Raw genomic sequence first — 19,752 nt, 5'->3', positions numbered from 1 at the left:
TATGTTGTATGACGTTGATTGATTTGCAGATACTGGGCCAGCTCTGCATCCTGGAGTAAATCCTATTTGACTGTGGTGAATGATCCTTCTAATGGATGATTGCATTCAGTTCACCAATATTTTATTGAGGATTCTTGCATCCGTCTTCATCAGAGATCTTCACCTGTAGTTTTCTCTGTAGTGCCTTTGTTCTGGTTTCGGCATCAGGGCACTGCTGGCCTCAAAGAATGAATATGGAAGTTTTCCTTCCTCTTCTGTTTTTTTTGGAATAGTTTAAGAAGATTAAGTATTAATTCTGTTTAAATAAATATTTGGTAGAATTCCCCTGTGAAGCCATCTGGTCCTGGACTTTTGTTCATTGGGAGTTTTTTTATTACAGATTTAGTGTCACCACTAGGAACTGGTTATTTCTTCCTGATTCAGTCTTGGAATATCATAGGTTTCTAGGAATTTATCCATTTCTTCTAGGTTGTCCAATGTGTTGGCATATGATTTTTCATAGTCGTATCTTATAGTCCTTCATATTTCTGTGGTGTCAATTATTACTTTTCCTCTTTCATTTCTGAATTGATTTATTTGAGTCCTCTCTCTTTTTCTTGATGAGTCTGGGTAAAAGTTTATCAGTTTTGTTTATCTTTTCAAACAACCAGCTCTTGATTTCATGTGATCTTTTCTATTGTTTTTTAAGTCTCCATTTCACTTAATCTACTCTTATCTCTATTATTTCATTCCTAGGACTGATTTTGGGCTTTTGCTCTTCTTTTTCTAGCTGCTTTAGGTTTAAAGTTAGATTGTTTCTTTGAGATTTTTCTTGTTCTGGAGGGAGGCCTGTATCACTTTAAACTTCCTTCTTAGAACTGCTTTTGCTGCGTCCCAAAGATTTTGGACCATTGTGTTTCCATTTTCATTTGTCTCCAGGTACTTTTTTAAATTTCTCCTTTGATTTCTTGGTTTGACCAATTTGTTGTTTAGTAGCATGTTGTTTAGCTTCCACATGTTTGTGTTTCTTCTGTGTTGTTTTTCTTCCCTGTAACTGATTTCAAGTTACATACTATTGTGGTGGGTAAAGATGCTTGATACGATTTCAGTCTTCTTAAATTTATTGAGATTCCTTTTGTGGCCTACCGTGATCGATCCTGGAGAATGTCTCATGTGCACATGAAGAGAATGTGTATTCTGCTGCTTTAGGAAGGAATGTTCTGTATGGATAAGTCCATCTGCTCCAGAGTATCACTCAAAGCCTCTGTTTCCTTATAGATTTTCTGCTTGGATGATGTACACATTGATGTAAGTGGGTTGTTAAAGTCCCCTACTATTGTATTACTGTCAGTTTCTATCTTTTTTTTTTTTTAAGATTTTATTTATTTATCTGACAGAGAGCGAGAGAGGGAACACAAGCAGGGGGAGTGGGAGAGGGAGAAGCAGGCTTCCCGCTGAGCAGGGAGCCCGATGCGGGGCTCGATCCCAGGACCCTGAGATCATGACCTGAGCCGAAGGCAGACGCTTAACGACTGAGCCACCCAGGTGCCCCTGTCAGTTTCTATCTTAATGTTTGTTTGTTTGTTTTTTCCTTTTTCTCTTTTTCCTTTTTTTTTTAAGATTTTTATTTTTATTTGTCAGAGAGAGAGGTAGGCAGAGGGAGAAGCAGGCTCCCTGCTGAGCAAGGAGCCTGACGTGAGACTCGATCCCAGGACCCTGGGATCACGACCCGAGCCGAAGGCAGACGCTCAGCCAACTGAGCCACCCAGGCGTCTCTATCTTAATGTTTGTTAATAGCTTCTTTATGTATTCAGGTGCTCTGGTGTGAGTTGCGCAGATATTTACAATTGCTACATCTTCTTGCTGGATTGATCCCTTTATCATTATATAATGCTATTTTGTCTGACGTAGGTACTGCTACCCCAGTTTTGGGGGGTTTTTTTGTTTGCCTCCATTTGCATGCAATATGTTTTTCTATCCCTTCCTTCACTTTCAGTCTGTATGTTTTTAGGTCTGAAGTGAGTCTCTTGGAGGCAGCATATAGATGGGTCTTGTTTTTTTTTTCTGTCACCCTGTGTCTTTTGATTGGAACATTTAGACCATTTGCATTTAAAGTTACTACTGATGGGGCGCCTGGGTGGTTCAGTCAGTGGAGCGTCCGACTCTTGGTTTCAGCTCAGGTCATGATCTCAGGGTCATGAGATTCTTTCCCCCTCCCTCCCTCTCTGCTCCTCCCCCCTGCTCACACACACTCACTCAAGCGTGTGTTCTCTCTCTCTCAATTAAGTAAAATATTTAAAAGTTACTACTGATGGGACGCTTGGGTGGCTCAGTTGGTCAAGTGTCCGACTGTTGATTTCAGCTCAGGTCATGATCTCAGAGTTGTGAGAATGAGCCCCAAGTCACTCTCCCTGCTCAGCACAGAGTCTGCTTCTCTCTCCCTCTGCCCCTCCTCTCACTTGCACACTTGCACGCATGCGTGCTCTCTTTATTTATTTATTAAATAAATAAAACTTAAACAAAAGGGGCACCTGGGTGGCTCAGTCGTTAAGCGCCTGCCTTCGGCTCAGGTCATGATCCCAGGGTCCTGGGATCGAGCCCCGCATCAGGCTCCCTGCTCCGCAGGAAGCCTGCTTTTCCCTCACCCACTCTCCCTGCTTGTGTTCCCTCTCTCGCTCTCTCTGTCAAATAAATAAAATCTTTTAAAAATAAATAAATAAATAAAATAAACAATAAAGCTATTACTGACATGTATGTACTTACTGCCTTTTTGTTCATTGTTGTGTGGTTGTTTTTGTACTTCTTCTCTGTTCCTTCTCTTGTTCTCTTCCCTTGTGATTGATGGCTTTCTGTAGTGTTGTGCTTAGGTTCCTTTCTCTTTACTTTTTGTGTATCTGTTGTAGGTTTTTGATTTATGGTTACCATGAGGTTCATATATAACATTCTGAGTATATAACAGTTTATATTAAGTTCAGGGTCTCTTAAGTTTGAACACACTTTTTTGTTTTTTTAAGATTTTATTTATTTATTTGACAGAGAGAGACACAGCGAGAGAGGGAACACAAGCAAGGGGAGTGGGAGAGGGAGAAGCAGGCTTCCCGCCGAGCAGGGAGCCCGATGCAGGGCTCGAACCCAGGACCCTGGGATCATGACCTGAGCCGAAGGCAGACGCTTAACGACTGAGCCATCCAGGCGCCCCAGTTTGAACACATTCTAAAAACACTACATTTTGGGGTGCCTGGGTGGCTCAGTCAGTTAAGCATCTGCCTTCGGCTCAGGTCATGATCCCAGGGTCCTGGAATCGAGCCCCACATTGGGTTCCCTGCTCTGCGGGGAGCCTGCTTCTCCCTCTCCCTCTGCCTACAGCTCCCCCTGCTTGCGTGCTCTCTCTCTCTCTCTCAAATAAATAAATAAAATATTTAAAAATAAGTAAATAAATGCACTAGGTTTTTACTGCCTTTTTATGTATATGATGTCATATCTTATATCTTTTTATTTTGTGTATTCCTTAACTACTTTTTGATACAATTGATTTTACTGTTTTTGTGTTTTACCCTTCTTACTAGAATTGTAAGTGATTGATCTCCTACCTTTATTTTATGTTTGCTTTTACCAGTGAAGTTTTTCCCTTTCGTAAGTATCTTACTATAGTTATGGCCTCCTCTTTTTCACTAAAGAAGCCCCTTTAATATTTCTTATAAGGCTGGTTTAGAGGTGATGAACTCCTTTCACTTTGTTTGTCTGGGAAACTCCTTATCTCTCCTGCCAGGTAGAGAGTACTCTTGGTCATAGGATTCTTCTTTTCAGTGCTTTGGATGCATCATACCACTCTTCTTCTGGCCTGCAAATTTTCTGCTGAAAAATCTGCTGATGGCCTTACGGGGTTTCCCTTGTACGTAACTATTTGCCTTTCTCTTGCTGCTTTTAAGATTCTCTCTTTCTCGGGGCACCTGGGTGGCTCAGTTGTTAAGCGTCTGCCTTTGGCTCAGGTCATGATCCAGGGGTCCTGGGATCGAGCCCTGCATCGGGCTCCCTGCTCAGCGGGAAGCCTGTTTCTCCCTCTCCCACTCCCTCTGCTTGTGTTCCCTCTCTCGCTATCTCTCTCTCTGTCAAATAAATAAATAAAATCTTAGAAAAAAAAAAGATTCTCTCTTTCTCTTTTATCTTTGCCATTTTAATTATTATGTGTCGTGGTGTGGACCTCCATTGCTTCACCTTGTTTGAGGCTCTCTCTGCTCCCTTCCCCCAGGTGAGGTTAGGGAAGTTTTCAGCTATTATTTCTTCAAATAAGTTTTCTGCCCCCGTCTCTCTCTCTTCTCCCTCTGGGATACCTACAATGCAGATGTTAGCATGTTTAATGCTGTTCCAAATGTTCCTTAAACTAGCCTCTTTTTTTTTTTTTTTTTTTTGTATTCTTTTTTCTTTTTGCTATTTCGCTTGGGTGCTTTCCATTTTCCATCTGTCTTCCAGATCGCTGATCCAGATCTTCTGCATCCTCTAATCTGCTGTTGACTCTCTCTAGTGTATTTTTCATTTCAGTTCTTGTGTTCCTCAACTCTTATTGTTTCTTTTCTATAATTTCTCTTTGTTGAAGTTCTTACTGAGCTCATCCACTCTTCTGTCAAGTCCAGTGAACATCTTTATGACCATTACTTTGAACTCTTTCTGGGGTGGATCACGTACCTTCATTTCTTTTAGTTCTTTTTCTAATGTTTTGTCTTGTTCTTTCATTTGGAGCATATTCCTTTGTCTCCTCATTTTGCTTGACTTTCTGTGCTTGTTCTGTGTATTGGGCAGAACAGCTACGTCTCCCAGTCTTAAAGGAGTGTAGGACTGTGTGGTCTGCATGTGCCTGTTGTCTTTGGCTGGAGCTGTAGCAGGCACGTGCTGAAGTTCCCAGGGCACTCCATGGGAGCCTGGAGCTGAGCGGGGGCAGGGGCCAGTGGGTCCCAAGGTACTCCATGAAGCAGGGGGTTCCTGGCAGGACAGCTGGAGAAGTAGGTGCAGACTAGGGGGTCCCAGGATGTTCTGCCTAGCAGAGGCCCTGGTGGGATGGCCGGAGCTTACGTGGGTATAGGCCAGGAGGTCCCGAGGTGCTCCACATGGGGTAGAGGGCCTGATGGGATACTTGAAGTGGGCACAGACTCGGGGTGGGGAGGGTCCTAGGGTGCTCTGGGCAGTGGGTGTCCTAGCAAGTCGTGTAGAGCTGAAGCCGGTATGGGCCTGGGGTGTCCCAAGGTGCTTTGCACCCATACTGTGTTGGCAAGAGAGCTGCAGCTGGAGCGGGCACCATCAGGGGTATCCCAGTTGTGCTGCACTGGGTCCGCCTTGGTGGGACAGCTGGAGCTTGGGTGAGCTCAGACGGGAGGGCTGCCTCAGGGGGATGCCTGGGGCTGATGAGTGAGGAAACGGGGGCTCACTGAGGTGTCGGGCCGGCTAGAATGGCCAGACTGCGCTCCTGTCTGTGCTGTCAAGGTGGAGGGGGACCATCAGCAGTGGTCCTCACCAGCACCTCCCCACCTGGGGAGCATTCTAGCAACTCCCCCTGCGCCTGGCAGACACTCTGGGTTTAGTTCACCTGCAGTTGCTAGCCCGCCCCACTGCACAGGCGGCATCAGGGGTGGGTTCCCGTCCTAACTATGTCTCCACCTCTCCTGCCCTTCTCCGTGTGGTCCCTCTGTTGGGGTGGAAACTGCCTTCTGTTCTTAGGGAGAATCACTGTAGGTGTAGGTATAGGTTTGGTGTGTCTGGAGGAGGAGAGTTCAGGGTCTTCCTACGCCACCATCTTAGACCCTCCCCTTGTCTTGTCCTTGTTGATTAGCGGTCATTCTGTGTAGTCTGAATATTAGTCCCTTATTGGTTCACCTGTGGTAGATCTCCTCTACTCTCTTCTCTGGTATCCTTAAGTCCTTATTTTTGGTGTAGTCAAATGTGCTGATTTTTCACGTTATGGGCTGCAGTTTGGGGATTTTAAGAAGCCCTTTCTCAAGCCTAGGTGTCAAAGACATTCTACACTAGTTTTATAAACCTGACACAGTTAGGTTTTTAATGTCTAGAGTTGACTTTCATTTATAGCCTTACTGAGGGATCCAGGTGTGGTTTTCTCCATATCATTAGCCACTTCAAAACTAGTCCAGTCTTTTCTCTCTCATATGTGGTGCCACCCTGATCATAGATCAAGTTCGTACATAAGGTGGAACCGTCCCTGAGGTCTCTGTTCTGTGTGTCTATCTGAGTTACCTAATCACCATAGCTTTGTAGTATGTTTTATGTCTAAGTTGGCTGTAACAAAGTACCACAGAGTGGCTTGACAGAGCTTCATTGTCTCACAGTCTGGAGGCCAGGAGTCTGAGATTGGGAGTCCGCACAGTTGCTCTCCTCTGAGGGCTGTGAGGAAGACTGTAGCGTCCCTGTGTCCTAAGGGCTCCTGGTGGTTGCTGGCCACCATTGGCGATCCTTCACTTGGTCTGCTCCCTGTGTCCATGACTATGTCCAAATTTCCCCTTTTGATAAGGACACAAGTGATACTGGATTAAGGGCCCCCCTACTCCACTTTGACCTCATCTTAACTAATTATGTCTGCAACAGCCCACTTCCCAAATAAGGTCACATTGTGTGGTACTCGGGCCAGGGCTTCCACATATGGATTTGGGAGGGATGGAACTCAACCCATTACAGAGGTCAAGCCTGCCCTCCTTGCCCCCTAATTTTTTCCTCTCTTTTTAAGATTGACTTATCTATTTGTAAACCTTTATTCTTGACAAAAAATTTAGAACAATTTATAAAGTCCCTTTTAGAAATCCAGCAGAGGGGTGCCTGGGTGGCTCAGTTGGTTGAGCATCTGACTCTTAGTTTTGGCTCAGGTCGTGATCTCAGGGTCGTGGGATCGAGCCCCATGCTGGGCGGGGAGTTGGCTTGGGACTCTCTCTCTCCCTCACTCCCTCCCCCACTTGCACACGTGTGCTCTTTCTCTCTAAAATAAATCTTTAAAAAAAATTTTTTTAATAAAAATCCAGCTGAACTGAGCTGGGATCGGGCCCCAGGCAGGGGCAGTATGAGCAGTGGGGGCAGGCAGGACTGGAGCAGGGGCCAGGATCGAGGTTGGAGGTCCCAGGCTAAATTTATTAAAAAAAAAAAAAATCCAACTGGATTTCATAAATGGGGATTACATTGGATTTATAGGTTAACTTGAGAAAAAATTGACCTCCATAGCATATAAAGTCATTTCATCCAAGAGCATGGGGTAGATTTTCATTTAGTCAGATAATTCTTTTTTCTCTTTTTTTATCCTTTTTACTGGGTAAGAGTCTTGCATTTTCTCCAGGTGAGTTCCTGGATTGTAGTTCTTGTTGCTCATGTGACCGGTGCCTTACTTTGGCTACATCATCTGGTTAGGTCTTACTGGTATAGAAAAGAGCTCGTGTGTTCGCAGGCCTGATCTCCTGTTAGCAGCCTGGCACACCGCCAGGGGCAGACAGTTCCTCGCTTGATCCTGTTGGCTTTATGTGGAAGTGATCATATCATTGGCAAATAGAGTTTAATCTCTTTACCCTCAATTTTTATTTCTTAGAGCATTGGCCAGGCTTTCCAATACTACATTACACAGCAGAAACAACGAGCAAACTTGTGGTCCTGCTCTTAAAAGGATTGCATCTAAAAGTTTCTCCATTAGCTATAATCTTGCTAGATGTTCGCTGTGTGATCCTCAGTAAGTTAAGGAAGTTCACTTCTGTTTCTTGTTTGCTTAGTTTTATCATGAATGAGTGTTGAATTTATTAAATGCTTTTTTTCCCCTATATTGTATCTATTTTGTTGGGGTTTTTTTTTAAGATTTTATTTATTTATTAGAGCACAAGTTGTGGCAGGGGGAGACGGAGAAGCAGACTCCCCGCTAAGCAGGGAGCCCGATGCGGGGCTGGATCCCAGGACCCTGAGATCCTGATCTGAACCAAAGGTAGATGCTCAAGTGACTGAGCCACCCAGGTGCCCCTGTTGTATCTATTTTGATAATCATATTTTTTCCTTTATTTGTGTTGTAATTTATGCTGATTAACATTCTTGGAATCCTACTTAATTATGACATATTTATATATACTCTTGATGCACGCGTGCTCTTTCAGGAGCATTTTGTTAATTGCTGCTCTTCCCCACAGCCCTGGAAGACACAATGGGTTGAAGCGCCCAGTGTTATCAACAGAAAGAAAATATATGTGTTTATATTTGAGATGGACCTCTAGTGATCTTTCCTCTTATTGACCTTATTTGCCTTCAGAATCAAGATTGGGTTGGCACTATATGCTTTCCTGCTCTCTTGAAGCTCTCTTTCTCTGGAATAATTCATACAAGATAGCAAGTGTCTATTCTGAAAATTTTGAGAATCCACCTATGTTATAGGATTTACCTGGGTCTGAGGCTTTGGAAGCAGGGTGACTTTGATGACCATTTCAAGTTATTAAATGCTACTGACCTATTTGTGCTTTCTATTTCTTCTCAGGACAATTTTGGTATATTTTTTCCAAAATGTATCTTGTTTAGGTTCTCAAATGTTTTAACTCATAGTTGTTTATAATGTTCTTTTACAAAGTTTTTAAATCTCTTTCATCCAGGATTTTCTTACTTGCATTTTCTATTTTCTGTATTCCTTCTTGCCAGAAGTGTGTCTTCTTTAATAATCTTTTCAAAGAACCACCTTTTTCCCCTAATACTCTGCATTGTCTTTTGTTCCCATGTTTTTCATTGACTTCTATCTACGCTTACTTTTATTATATTCTTTCTGATTTCTTTGGGTCTTCTCTGTAGTTCATTTTCAGCTGCTGAAATGCATGCTTAGCTCATCTGCTTTATCTTTTTTTTTTTTTTTTTTTTTTTTTTTCATAAAAATGTCATTTGGGGGTGCCTGGCTGACTCAGTCAGTAGAGCGTGTGACTCCTGATCTCAGGGTCATGAGTTCAAGCTCCACACTGGGGGGCAGAGTTTACTTAAAAAAATAAAAATAAATAACAAAAATGCTATTTGAAGTTAAAAATTACCCGCAAGTGCTACTTTAGCTCTGGCCCTCAAATTTTAACAAAATCACATCTTAGCATCTCTGAAACCTAGATGCATCTTACAGTCGGTGGCCTGACGTGTTCCAAGTAGCAGGTTTTTCTTTCTCAGTGGTGTGTAAAATTAAGACACATCTTACACTCAGTGCATCTCCAGTACTATACAATATTGCATAGTGTTTTCACTAGATTTTACCTCTGAGTATTTCATAATTCTTCCTCTGGTTTATATGTTTAGCTCAGTAGTTTTAGTAATAATGCCATTTAGTTTTGTTTCCAAGATATGAGGCGTTTTTAGTCATTCTTGTGTTGTTAATGTCTAATTGTATCACATTAAGGTCCAAGAATACAGTCTGTATATTATTCTTGGGAATTTATTAGGACTTCCTTCTGTCTTTAGCCTTTCTGTATCCTTTTATTTTAAAAGCATCTCTTGTAGACACACAGGAACATGGTGCTTTTTGCCATCCCCCCCACCCCCTGCCCAGTCCAGGGCTCTGGTTCAGAGCCTGGATTCAGAAGTCACATAGTCATGGGTGTGAGCATGCTGTCCTGGCGCATGCACGCTAGTCTCCACCCCAACGCTCTCTCTCAGCCTCCCTTTGCCTAGAGAAGGGGGGCTAACCACCCCTGCCAGGGCCGGAGAACTCACAGGTGTGCTGGGCACGTGGGAACAGCTCAGTAATGTTGTCAGATCCCACTCTAATGTTCCTTTCTGAAAAGGAACATGGACCTTTCATAGAGGAAAGGCTCATTACTTCCTTACTTCCTTCTGGGCCTTTCTTTCTGTTGATAACAGTGAGCGCTTCAACCCATTGTGTCTTCCAGGGCTGTGGGGAAGAGCAGCAATTAACAAAATGCTCCTGAAAGTGCTGTGAAAGTAGAGGGTGCAATCAAACCTGTTCTTAATCCCGAGCAGGCCCGGCGGTGAGGGAGTGGCAGAGTGTGACCCCTTTTCCTTTCCTTGGCAGAATGCAGAGAGCTGTTTACAGCAGAAGAATGAAGCCATCACATCCTTTGAAGAAAAAAACAACCAAGTTATGTCCAGCATGAAACAGATGGAAGAAAGGTAATCACCCCACCCCCCACCCTGGCACATACTCCTTAGGAGATGGGGACATTCTCTGGACCTGGAGTTTCTCTCACAAGTACAGACAACTTGGGATGATGGGCCTTTGGGATCCGAGTCTTGCTGAAGGGGTCCAATTCCCAGCCCTAAGTGCGTATTCCCTTAATCAAACTTTGGGTTCCTGTATCACACTGTCTTCCCAGGGGGTCAGACGGGTACAGTGAGCTCATCGTCACGGTCACATTTCCACATCAGTCAGTAGTGGATCACAAGAGAGTCTGAAAACTGACTCACAAGAATATGGCAACTGATTTTCTTACAAAGGTGCAAAGGCAGTTCAGTGGAGCGAGGAAAGTCTTTTTAATAAATGATGTTGGAACAATCAGAAAAATGAATCTCAATCTACACCTCATACCTTATTCAAAAATTAACTAGAAATGGAGCATAAGTCTAAATGGAAAACTTAAAATTTCTAACTTTTAGAAGAAAATATAGGAGAAAATCTTTGTGGCTTTGGGTTAGTCAAAGAGATCTTAGACGTGACATGAAAGCCTGGGGTCCATGGGAGAAAATTTTGATAAATTGGACTTTATCAAAATGTAAAACCTTTGTTCTATGAAAGACACGGTTAAGAGAATAAAAAGACATGTTACAGATTGGGACAAAATCTGCAGATCACATAGCTGACAAAGTACTTGTATCCAGAACGTGTAAAGAACTCTCAAAACTCAACAAACAATCCAATTTAAAAATGGACAAAAGGCTTGAACAGACACTTCACCAAAGAGGGCATATGGATGGCGGACCAGCACACAAAAAGACGTTCAGTATCCCTAGCCGGCAGGGACGTGCGTGTTACAATCACAGTGGGGGTCACTGTGCATGTATTAGAACAGCTAAGTATCTTTTTAGTGACAGCACTGAGTGCTGACAAGACTCCAAAGTGACTAGAACTCCCCTACCTTACCAATGGGGATGCCAAATGGTACCCCCACCGTGGAGAACAGTCTCTTAAAATAAAGCTAAACATCCTCTTATCATATCCCCACAATCCCACTGCTGGGTATGTGCCCAAGAGCAGTGAAGACTAATGTTCACACAGAAACCTGTACACAAATGTTTATAGCAGGTCTGTGCATACAATTAAAACCAGAAGCGAATCGAGGTCTTTCATCTGATGAAGGAGAAACAAACTGTCAGCCTCTACCATGAAATAATACTGGGCCATCGGAAGGAGCCTGGAATGATCTCAGATACCGCGCTGAGCGAAGGAAGCCAGTTTCAAGAGGTTATATGAGGAATAATTCCATTTCTAGGACGTTCTCGAAAAGCCAGAGCCACGGTGTCAGAGCACATCCGTGGTTGCCAGGTTTAGGGGTGACCCCAGAGGGCAGCACTAGGGAGCTTTCCAGGATGACGGAGCTCCTGGTCGCCGCGGTGGTTACACGAGTTTGTACGCGTGCTGAGAACCCTGGGAACGGTTTCACTGTGTGTTTAAAACCCCAGCTGCAAGACATTGAAAGACGCCGCCCTCAGCCTTGAGGACAGCTCCTTTCCCACGGACACCTGGTTCTTTGCGCGCAGGTTACAGGTCTCGGAGAGGGCGCGGCAGGGGGCCGAGGAGCGGAGCCACAAGCTGCAGCAGGAGCTGGGGGGCCGGACGTGCGCGCTGCAGGAGCAGCTCTCCCGGCTGCACGAGCAGTGGTAGGCGGGGCCGGGGCGGGGCCTGCCGCCAGGGGGCGGGGCCAGCTGCCAGGGGGCGGGGCCGGGCAGCTCCCGACTGGGCGCAGGCGCTGTCTCTTCTGCACTTACACCCGCGAAGCTGGAATCGGGGTGTGTGTCAAGCCCCGTGACCCCCCTTTCGCAAGCGAGAGCGCCGGCTCAGGGGGTTCAGGAACGTCCCAGGGTCACTCACCTGGTGAGAGGGGGAGTGCGGTAGCTTTCTCCCGCCCCCACCCCGTGTTCTCCAGTGGGAGCTGGCTCTGGGTTGCAAAACGCAGACGACGTTTTGCAGGCTCTCCCCTCAGGTCTCCGCCTGGGTAGAGGATCCCGCTCGTGCGGTCCTAAGTGTCTCTCGGGGCTCTTTTCCTTTCTGTGCGCTCGCGTGCTGTCCCGTGCATGCGCCTGCTTCCCCCGGCGGGGTCCTGGTCTTCCCTCTGGAGAGGCAGGTGGCCCTGCCCGAGAGGGAGCCTGGGTTCCCTGCTCTGCTGACGGGTTTAGGTGCAGGTGCAGCACTTCTGATTCCTGTGAACTCCCCATTTCCTTTGCGGAGAATTGGGCCGGAGATTGTGCATCTTCCATGCCTCTCTCTCACTGAGACTAACTCAAGTTCATTTTGGGAAAACAGCTCCAGTCTAGAGAAAGAGTTGAAATCAGAAAAAGAACAGAGACAGGCTCTTCAGCGAGAATTACAACAGGAGAAGGACACTTCCTCTCTACTCCGAGCAGAGCTACAGCAAGTGGAAGGATTAAAAAAGGTAAGGCAGCCGGCCCGGGAGGGGAAGAGCTGCTGCCGTCTCCAGGAGCCCCTGCCACGGAGCCCCTGGTACAGCCAGAGCCGCGGCATGGAGCCTCTGCGCCAGGCGGCTGGTGCGCACACCGGCCACTCGGGGAGCAGTGCGGTGGGGAGAATGAAATGGGGGGGACAGCCCGCAGTGGCGGCCGTAGTCCGGGAAGCGTGCCCCGGAGGCTGACTCAAAAGACAAGTGAGGGCCAGCCATGCAGAGGCGGGCAAAGGCCATCTCAGGCACACCGGCCACACACCGGCCCTGGCGGAGGATCCTTGGGGATTTCGTTGCGTTGAACATGATCATGGGTACTGCTGCACGGTCTGAATGAGCCCACAAAGGTCCTCTGATCTCTGGTGGAAAGTGTCTAAGAGCCCCTCCCCGGGGGAGCCCACTGGGCCAGGGGTGGGAACCACTGGGGAGGGGAGAGGTTCCACAAGAGCCTCTCAGGCTCCAAGAGGGGACGGGAAGAAATGGAGCGCAGAAGAGGACTCCTAGAAGGTTCTGCATCTTCCCCCCTTGATTCCACTTTGGTCTAAGATTTGAATTGCATACCCTCTTGCCCCGCACCCACACTTACGTACACACACAAGCAGAACATGTCTGACGTCAGAGCAGGTGTCACCAGGCTCTGGGGCAGAAGGCCCAGGGGCAGCTGGGAGGGACATGCCCGCCACTCAGGCCTAAGCCCTGCTGCTCTCCGTCAGCCCTGAACCCCAAATCACTGTCCTGGGTCTTTGTCAGGGCTCTTGCCAGCCTGTGTCCTCCAGGGTCCCTGGCCCTGGAGGACAGTGGTTATCAGTGTGTGAGCTTCACCCCACACGCGCACATGGTCTCGGGCTGGGCGTGAGATCCCACATCCTGGCCTCCATCAGCCTTGGTCGTTCATTTTCGGGAAGTTGAGACCAGCCCTTCCCAAAAAACTATTTATTCAAATGAGCATTCACTGTGCAGGTATCCCCCGCTCCTGCATAAGGCTCATCTGTGCGTGTTTTGAGGCAGTTCTCTGTGTTTAAACGGCCTTTTAATAGCAACTCAGATGGGCAAGGCCTTGCTCAGCCTGTGTGGGTGACTGATTTGCACATAGCTGTTTTCCTGTCCCATGTCACTGTCCCCACTGCAGGTGCCCGTTCTGGAGAAACAGGCTAGTGAGAAGTCATCCATGAAATAACCGCAGCTCAAATGAGATTAACACAACAAAACTGCTTTTTGCTCTTGAAAAACATTCTGACCTGCTTGTCGCTGCAATTACATGAGTGTGTCAGGCCTCTGGTTGGTCCATTTTAGGAGCTGCGGGAGCTCCAGGACGAGAAGGCGGAGCTGCAGAAGGTTTGCAACGAGCAGGAACAAGCCCTCCAGGAAATGGGCCTGCACCTCAGCCAGTAAGAAGCCCGCCCCCCCCCCCCCCCGCCACCTGCGTCGTGGCCACTGGGCCTGCCCCTCCTTCTCCGGAGTCACACCAGCCTGCCCACCGGGCCCCAAACCAAGTTCTGCTGTCCAGGAACGGGAGGGCCGGGTGTTCCAGGGCGACCCCCCAGGAAGTCAGGCCTCGGAGACACAGTGCCGGTTTAACTAATGCATTAGGAAATCCCTTCTAGTGAACCCTCTTGTTCACTAGCTCAGCCTCTAGGTCCCAAGCAAGCCAGGGGGGCGGTGGGTGGGGTGCTTGCTGGCCCGCAGTCAGACCGGGGGGCCTGCCGTGGTTTGAGGATTCCACCCGCTGTGGCATTAAGCACAACCACCGCCCCCCTCTCTGGATATTCACGTCTACCAGCATCTGTCTGTCTGTCCTGCTGGGTACTGCTCTCTCTCCTTTGACCTGATAGCCCTCCCCCCGGGGTCCCCATCCTGCCAGGTTGCTCTGGCCCGTCCGATAGGTCACACTGCAGACTGTAGGATTTGTTCATTTGTGAGATGACTGTGTTTTCAAAGCCGCTGGGGAGCTTTATTCTCCTTAGGAGTCAGGACTCCTGGTTGCAGAGGGACAGAAACCCAGTTCAGACTGTCTCAAGCCAAAAAAGCCATCGGGAATCAGTCTCTCCCTCCTAGTCTGCCGTCCTGCTCCCTCACCGGTGGCTCTGGCCCCCACCAGGTCCTGTTCTGGCGCCTTCCCCAAGCACAGTGACCAGAGAGATGGGGGCCCCATGGGAGCCTGTGACCAGAGGTCCAGACATGGGGACCGACAGAGAAGCAGCTAGAAACACACCGTAGTAGCACACGCATTAGTCAGGCTGCGCTGGGGTTGTGTCGAGGACGTGTGACGTCGCCAGGGATCCCCAAGGAACATCCTTGGTGCTTCCTCCCTCCCTCTCTCTTCCCTCCATCCTGCAAGCTGACACCAGGTGACAGAGGACAGGGCTCTCCTCAGAGCCTCCACCAGCTAGACACAGCTGCCCGGTTTCTCTCTCTGGGCAACGTCCGGATCCTTCCCGAGTTGTGTTTCCCAGGGATGTGCTTGCACGTTCGGGCTGCCGTCCTGACCTGGGGTCCCCCGGTTACCCCCCGCCCCCCGGGCAGCTTCTGGTCCTGTCAGACTGCAGGCCTGTCTCTGAGCTGCTCGGGCGGGACTGATGCTCAGTTTCCCAGTCCTCCCCTGGAAGTCTCGTCTGTGTCTCAGAGCCCTGCCACTTTGACCCTTCTGTTGATCCAGTGACGGTTTAGGCTAATGTCAGCTTTTCAAAAAAGGCTCCGGACCTCCCCGCCCCCCCCAGCCTGCAATTACAGATACACTGTTTCATTTTATCTGGTTGAATTCTGCCAGTGTAGACCACATTCAGGCCTGTCTTCTATGTGGACGACTAAGGAATTGTTCTTCCTCTAACAAGGGTGGAGCAGGTGAACCTGTCCTCGGAGCAGGACTGTTCTAGAAGGAGCAGGCAGCAGGAAAGGGGCCAGAGGAGCCGTGCAGATTTGGGTGCCTGCTGTGGGGGGGCCCCGCACCCCCATTCAGGCACATGTCCCATGCAGGAATGGTTGCCCGGAGAAGCCAGGAACCTGACTTCTAGGAAATTATTTCCAGTTCTTGATTTTATTTATTTAACAGAGAGGGAACACACGCAGAGGGAGCAGTGGAGGGAGCAGCCGGCCTCCCGTTGAGCAGGGAGCCCGATGCGGGGCTCGATCCCAGGACCCTGGGATCATGACCTGAGCCGAAGGCAGACGCTTAACGACTGAGCCACCCAGGCGCCCTCCCAATTTTTAAATGGTTGCAACTACTTCAAAGTCTTTTTAAACCTCGCAGGCTCCACAGTCTGTTTTGGGACCACGTTCGTTCCACAGGCTCCTAGAGCGCGGCAGACATGAGCCAACATGATGAGGTGACTCTGGGATGATAAAAGGCAGAGAGCGTGTTCTGGAACAACTCCTGTATGGGGCTGCTCTCTCCTAAGCCGTCACCCTCCTGAAGCCAATCAAACAGCTGTGGGCTTGCTGAGTTTGAGAGCCTCGCACGGCTATAAATCATCTTTATTTTATTTTATTTTTTTTAAGATCAAAGCTGAAGATGGAAGACATCAAAGAAGTAAACAAGGCCCTGAAGGTACTGGATTGTTAACGTTATTAGTCTCAGAATCACTGCCCCCGGCTTAGTCAGCTCACGCTCCTGCCCTGGGCGCTCAGGTTCTCCCGAGTCAGGTGAGGGATGTGTCCCAGAGGCCTGTGACCCGGGGACGTGTGACACTGGCAGGCGGTGGGGCCCAGCCCGCAACCTCCGTCCTGATTCCGGCCCCTCAGCTGGACGTTCAAGAGCAGGCCTAGATCACAGGAGCCCAAATGAAGGGAGGGAAAAGTGGCAGAAAGAGATCCAGGGATTTTTTTAAATAGGGAGCAAGTGAGGGGCCCGAGGCCACCCCGAGCCGGGCCGCGTCTCTGGAGCATCTCGGGAAGGGCTGAAGGCTGCCCGCCACCTAGGGCAGGCGGGGACGCGTGGGACCAGGTGACCCGGTCCAGGCGCCAGGCTGGCCAGCTGGGCCGTGGATGGGGGAGAGGGGGGCAGTTGAGAGAGGAAGGGACAGCCCAGCTGGGACAGGCAAGTCCGCCCTCCACCGGATCGGAGACCCTGGCATCCGGCAGGTCGGGGCGGCCGACTGTCCCAGCCGTCGCAGCAGCCGGATGTGAACTGGGCGGCACTGGCTTCCCTCCCTTGTACCTGGAAAGCTCCTTGAAGGGCACCCCTGCCCTGCCCAGACGTGCCGGCCAGCGACGGCCAGCAGCACCGCCCGGACGAGCTGTAGGGCGTCACGCTGCAGCTCCTGAGGTGGCTCTGTCGCCGCCAGATGCGAAGGAGCCGGAACAGCTCCTCAGGCCTTTGGCCCCGTTGAGCGCTCAGTCCCTCTGGCTGCGTAAATGGCACATCCTCGTTTTCCTTTAGAAAGATCTCCAGAAGGCAGCTTTAAAGCCTCAGATCCCGCCTCTCCGCATTGTGCTGCGGGTTGGGGGCTTAGCACGTGGACAGGGACCTCCCAGCACCCCCCCCCCCCCGCCCGGTGCGTTGCTTTCTGTCCCTCAGCAGGGCCCGCCGTGGCAGGGCTGGCCCCTCTCCGTCTGCAGCAGATCTCCACCAGGGTCGGTTTGCAAGCACTAGATCCAGGCTCTGGGTGCCTCGGCCCAAGGGCATTTATTGACGGGGCGGGTGAGTCTGGGTGACAGGAAGCCGGGGAACCTGGCTGGAGGCCAGGGGTGACCTGCAGGGGCTGGGAAGCCTGAGCCAGAGGGCGGGCGGTCGGCAGCCCCGGAGCTCCGGCCGTGGCTGCGTCTGGGCGTCTGGGGGGGAGGCGGTCCCTGTAAAGGAGACCCTCAAAAGGCCCTGATGTTGGGCAGTCGGAACACAGCTACAGGTCGGTCAGGAGCCCAGCCGCAAAGTGGGATTGTTGTGGTCTTGCCCCCTCAGGGCCATACGTGGCTGAAGGATGATGAAGCGACGCACTGTAAGCAGTGTGAGAAGGAGTTCTCCATCTCCCGGAGGAAGGTACGTGGGGTGGCCCTCCAGCAGCTCCCACAGGAGCTCCCCTTCAGCCCATTCCCGTGGGACCCGGGCCACCGCATGCGCCCGCGCTCGCTGCTGTGCTGACCCCCGCAGACGGCTTCCCGGCTTGTCCCCACCCGTCCTTTCAAGGATTGGCAGATTTCTTTGGGACTTGGGGTGCTCGCGTATAGAACACTAGGTGAGTGTGTCAGTCGAAGTTCATTGTCAGCAACAGGACCAAAATCTGGCTAAATGAGGCGGAAACCATCTCTAGAGAACCCGTGGTTAGACAGGCATCCACGGCCCCAGAAGCTGAGCGGCGGTCTGGGCAGGGCCCGAGCCCCGGGGACTCTGCCTTCCGCTTCCAGGACTGGGGTCCCCGCACCCAGCCTTTGGTCCAGGGCTCATGGGGCTTTGGTGGAGCAGTGGGGCAGGACACGGGTCCCTAGCAAGACTGGAAGCCTGTCCAGCCCACAGACAGCACCCCGCCCCCCACCCCCGAACGGACCCCTGCTGCTGGGGGAGGGGGTTGGAAGGCGTCCAGCGTGCTGGGGGAGGACCCCTCCTGCTGCTGGGGAGGGTCGGAAGGCATCCGGCGTGCTGGGGGAGGACCCCTGCTGCGGGGGACCCCTGCTGCTGGGGGGGGTCGGAAGGCGTCCGGCGCGCTGGGGGAGGACCCTTCCTGCTGCTGGGGGGGGGGGGGTCGGAAGGCATCCGGCGCACTGGCGGAGGACCCCTGCTGGGGGGGGTGGAGGCGCGCCCGCCCTGACCGCCCCCTCGCGCCCCCAGCACCACTGCCGCCACTGCGGCCACATCTTCTGCAGCACGTGCTCCAGCAGCGAGCTGGCCCTGCCCTCGTACCCCAGGCCCGTGCGCGTGTGCGACAGCTGCCACACCCTGCTTCTGCAGCGCTGCTCGTCATCCGGCCACTGACCGCCCGGCCTGCCTTCCGCCTCGGCTGCGCCCCCAGCTGGGGCTCCAAGGGAGCCTCGTCTTTTTGCTCCTGTCACCTTCCCCCGCTCACAAAACCAAGCGGCCCTACCGCGGTTGTACTGCTGTCGCGAGCACCCCGCTCCCGTCCCCCCACACCGTGTCTTCCCTGCGTCAGCTGAGAAATGGGCCGTGCCCCACCCTTGTGAATATGTCTCTAGACCTGCAATAAAAGCCTTTATTTTTCACGCTGGTGCACAAACTGCCGGCATCACAGGGACGGCCTCGGGGGCAGGCCTCAGAGCCACCCCCGTGTCCCCGAGTCTGGACCAGGACTACCGACCCTCGGCGGGGGTTGGGGGAGGCCCAGGGTGCAGGCTGGCCCTGCCCGGGGAGCCAAGGACAGGACAGGCATGGAGGAAGTGACCTTACCCCCGTCACCAGAGCTCGGGTGTTCCCTAGGCCCCGGAGTTGACACAGAGACAGCTTGATCTAGTGCGCTCCAAAGGACACACCTGTGGGAAGCACCTGCCAGGCCACCAGTTCTTACTTTCCCAAGCAGGGCCAGGACAGGTGCTGTTCATCAGCTATGAAAATGGGCTCCGCGCATGCTCACCCCCACCCGACCGGTCCGGGCTCTCGAATACCCAGGCGAAGGAACTGTCCAGACTAGCCCGTCCACCCGCGGAGCCCTCGGTGGACTCCCCTTGCTCACTGCCCAGTCCCCTGCCCCTCGTCCCCTGGCCCTTTCCTTCGTGGGTTCTGACCCGCATCTGCCGCGCCCTTAGATCCGTCCTTTCCCAACGGGAACCTGGGCGGCTCAGCGAGGTTAGGTCCCAGGATCTGCGGGCCCAGCTCCAAAGCCATGTTCCTTCCAGCAAGTATGTGGCAGTGAGAGCCCCCTCCCCTTCTGTCACTTCCTCTGAGCAGCTTTTTACATCTCCGGGCCCAGCTTTTCCAAAGATGCTTACATGCTGCCGTGCGGCCCACAACTGGTCTAGCATTAGAGATCGGTACCTTGTTTTCAATGCACCCAATTTGGACTCCAGCTTGGCGGGGAGCCTGAGGCAGGTCACTTCACCTCTGGGCTTTAGCGCTCATCTGCACACACACAAAAGGAAGCAGAATACCTGATCCTAGACCGTTCTGACAGCTCCCACGACCGCGCGGCCCTCAGTGCTCTTCCCCGTATCGTAACGGATTCTTTTCCCCACCTCCCTTCTCCACCCACAAGCAACAGATGTTCGACAGGCATTATTC

At 50.9% G+C, this 19,752-nt stretch overlaps 1 protein-coding gene across 2 annotated transcripts in view; it reads left to right on the top strand.

The window, feature by feature from the left end:
- Positions 1-18,740, top strand: part of RUFY1 (RUN and FYVE domain containing 1) — a 58,878-nt gene extending 40,138 nt beyond the window's left edge. Inside the window, exons 12-18 of one of the 2 annotated variants that reach the window (XM_078067651.1) lie at positions 9,995-10,092; positions 11,677-11,796; positions 12,440-12,569; positions 13,887-13,981; positions 16,089-16,137; positions 17,488-17,565; positions 18,387-18,740. In XM_078067651.1, coding sequence (XP_077923777.1) covers positions 9,995-10,092; positions 11,677-11,796; positions 12,440-12,569; positions 13,887-13,981; positions 16,089-16,137; positions 17,488-17,565; positions 18,387-18,674 — 858 coding nt within the window. In that variant the 3' untranslated portion in view covers positions 18,675-18,740. Of the gene's footprint in view, positions 1-9,994; positions 10,093-11,676; positions 11,797-12,439; positions 12,570-13,886; positions 13,982-16,088; positions 16,138-17,487; positions 17,566-18,351 lie in introns of both variants that reach the window. The other variant, XM_078067652.1, reaches the window with a different exon arrangement.
- The last annotated feature ends 1,012 nt before the right edge of the window (positions 18,741-19,752 follow it).

The sequence above is a fragment of the Halichoerus grypus genome, chromosome 2 (genome assembly GCF_964656455.1).
Source record: "Halichoerus grypus chromosome 2, mHalGry1.hap1.1, whole genome shotgun sequence".
NCBI lineage: Eukaryota > Metazoa > Chordata > Mammalia > Carnivora > Phocidae > Halichoerus > Halichoerus grypus.
This window is presented reverse-complemented; position numbering and strand designations above follow the sequence as displayed.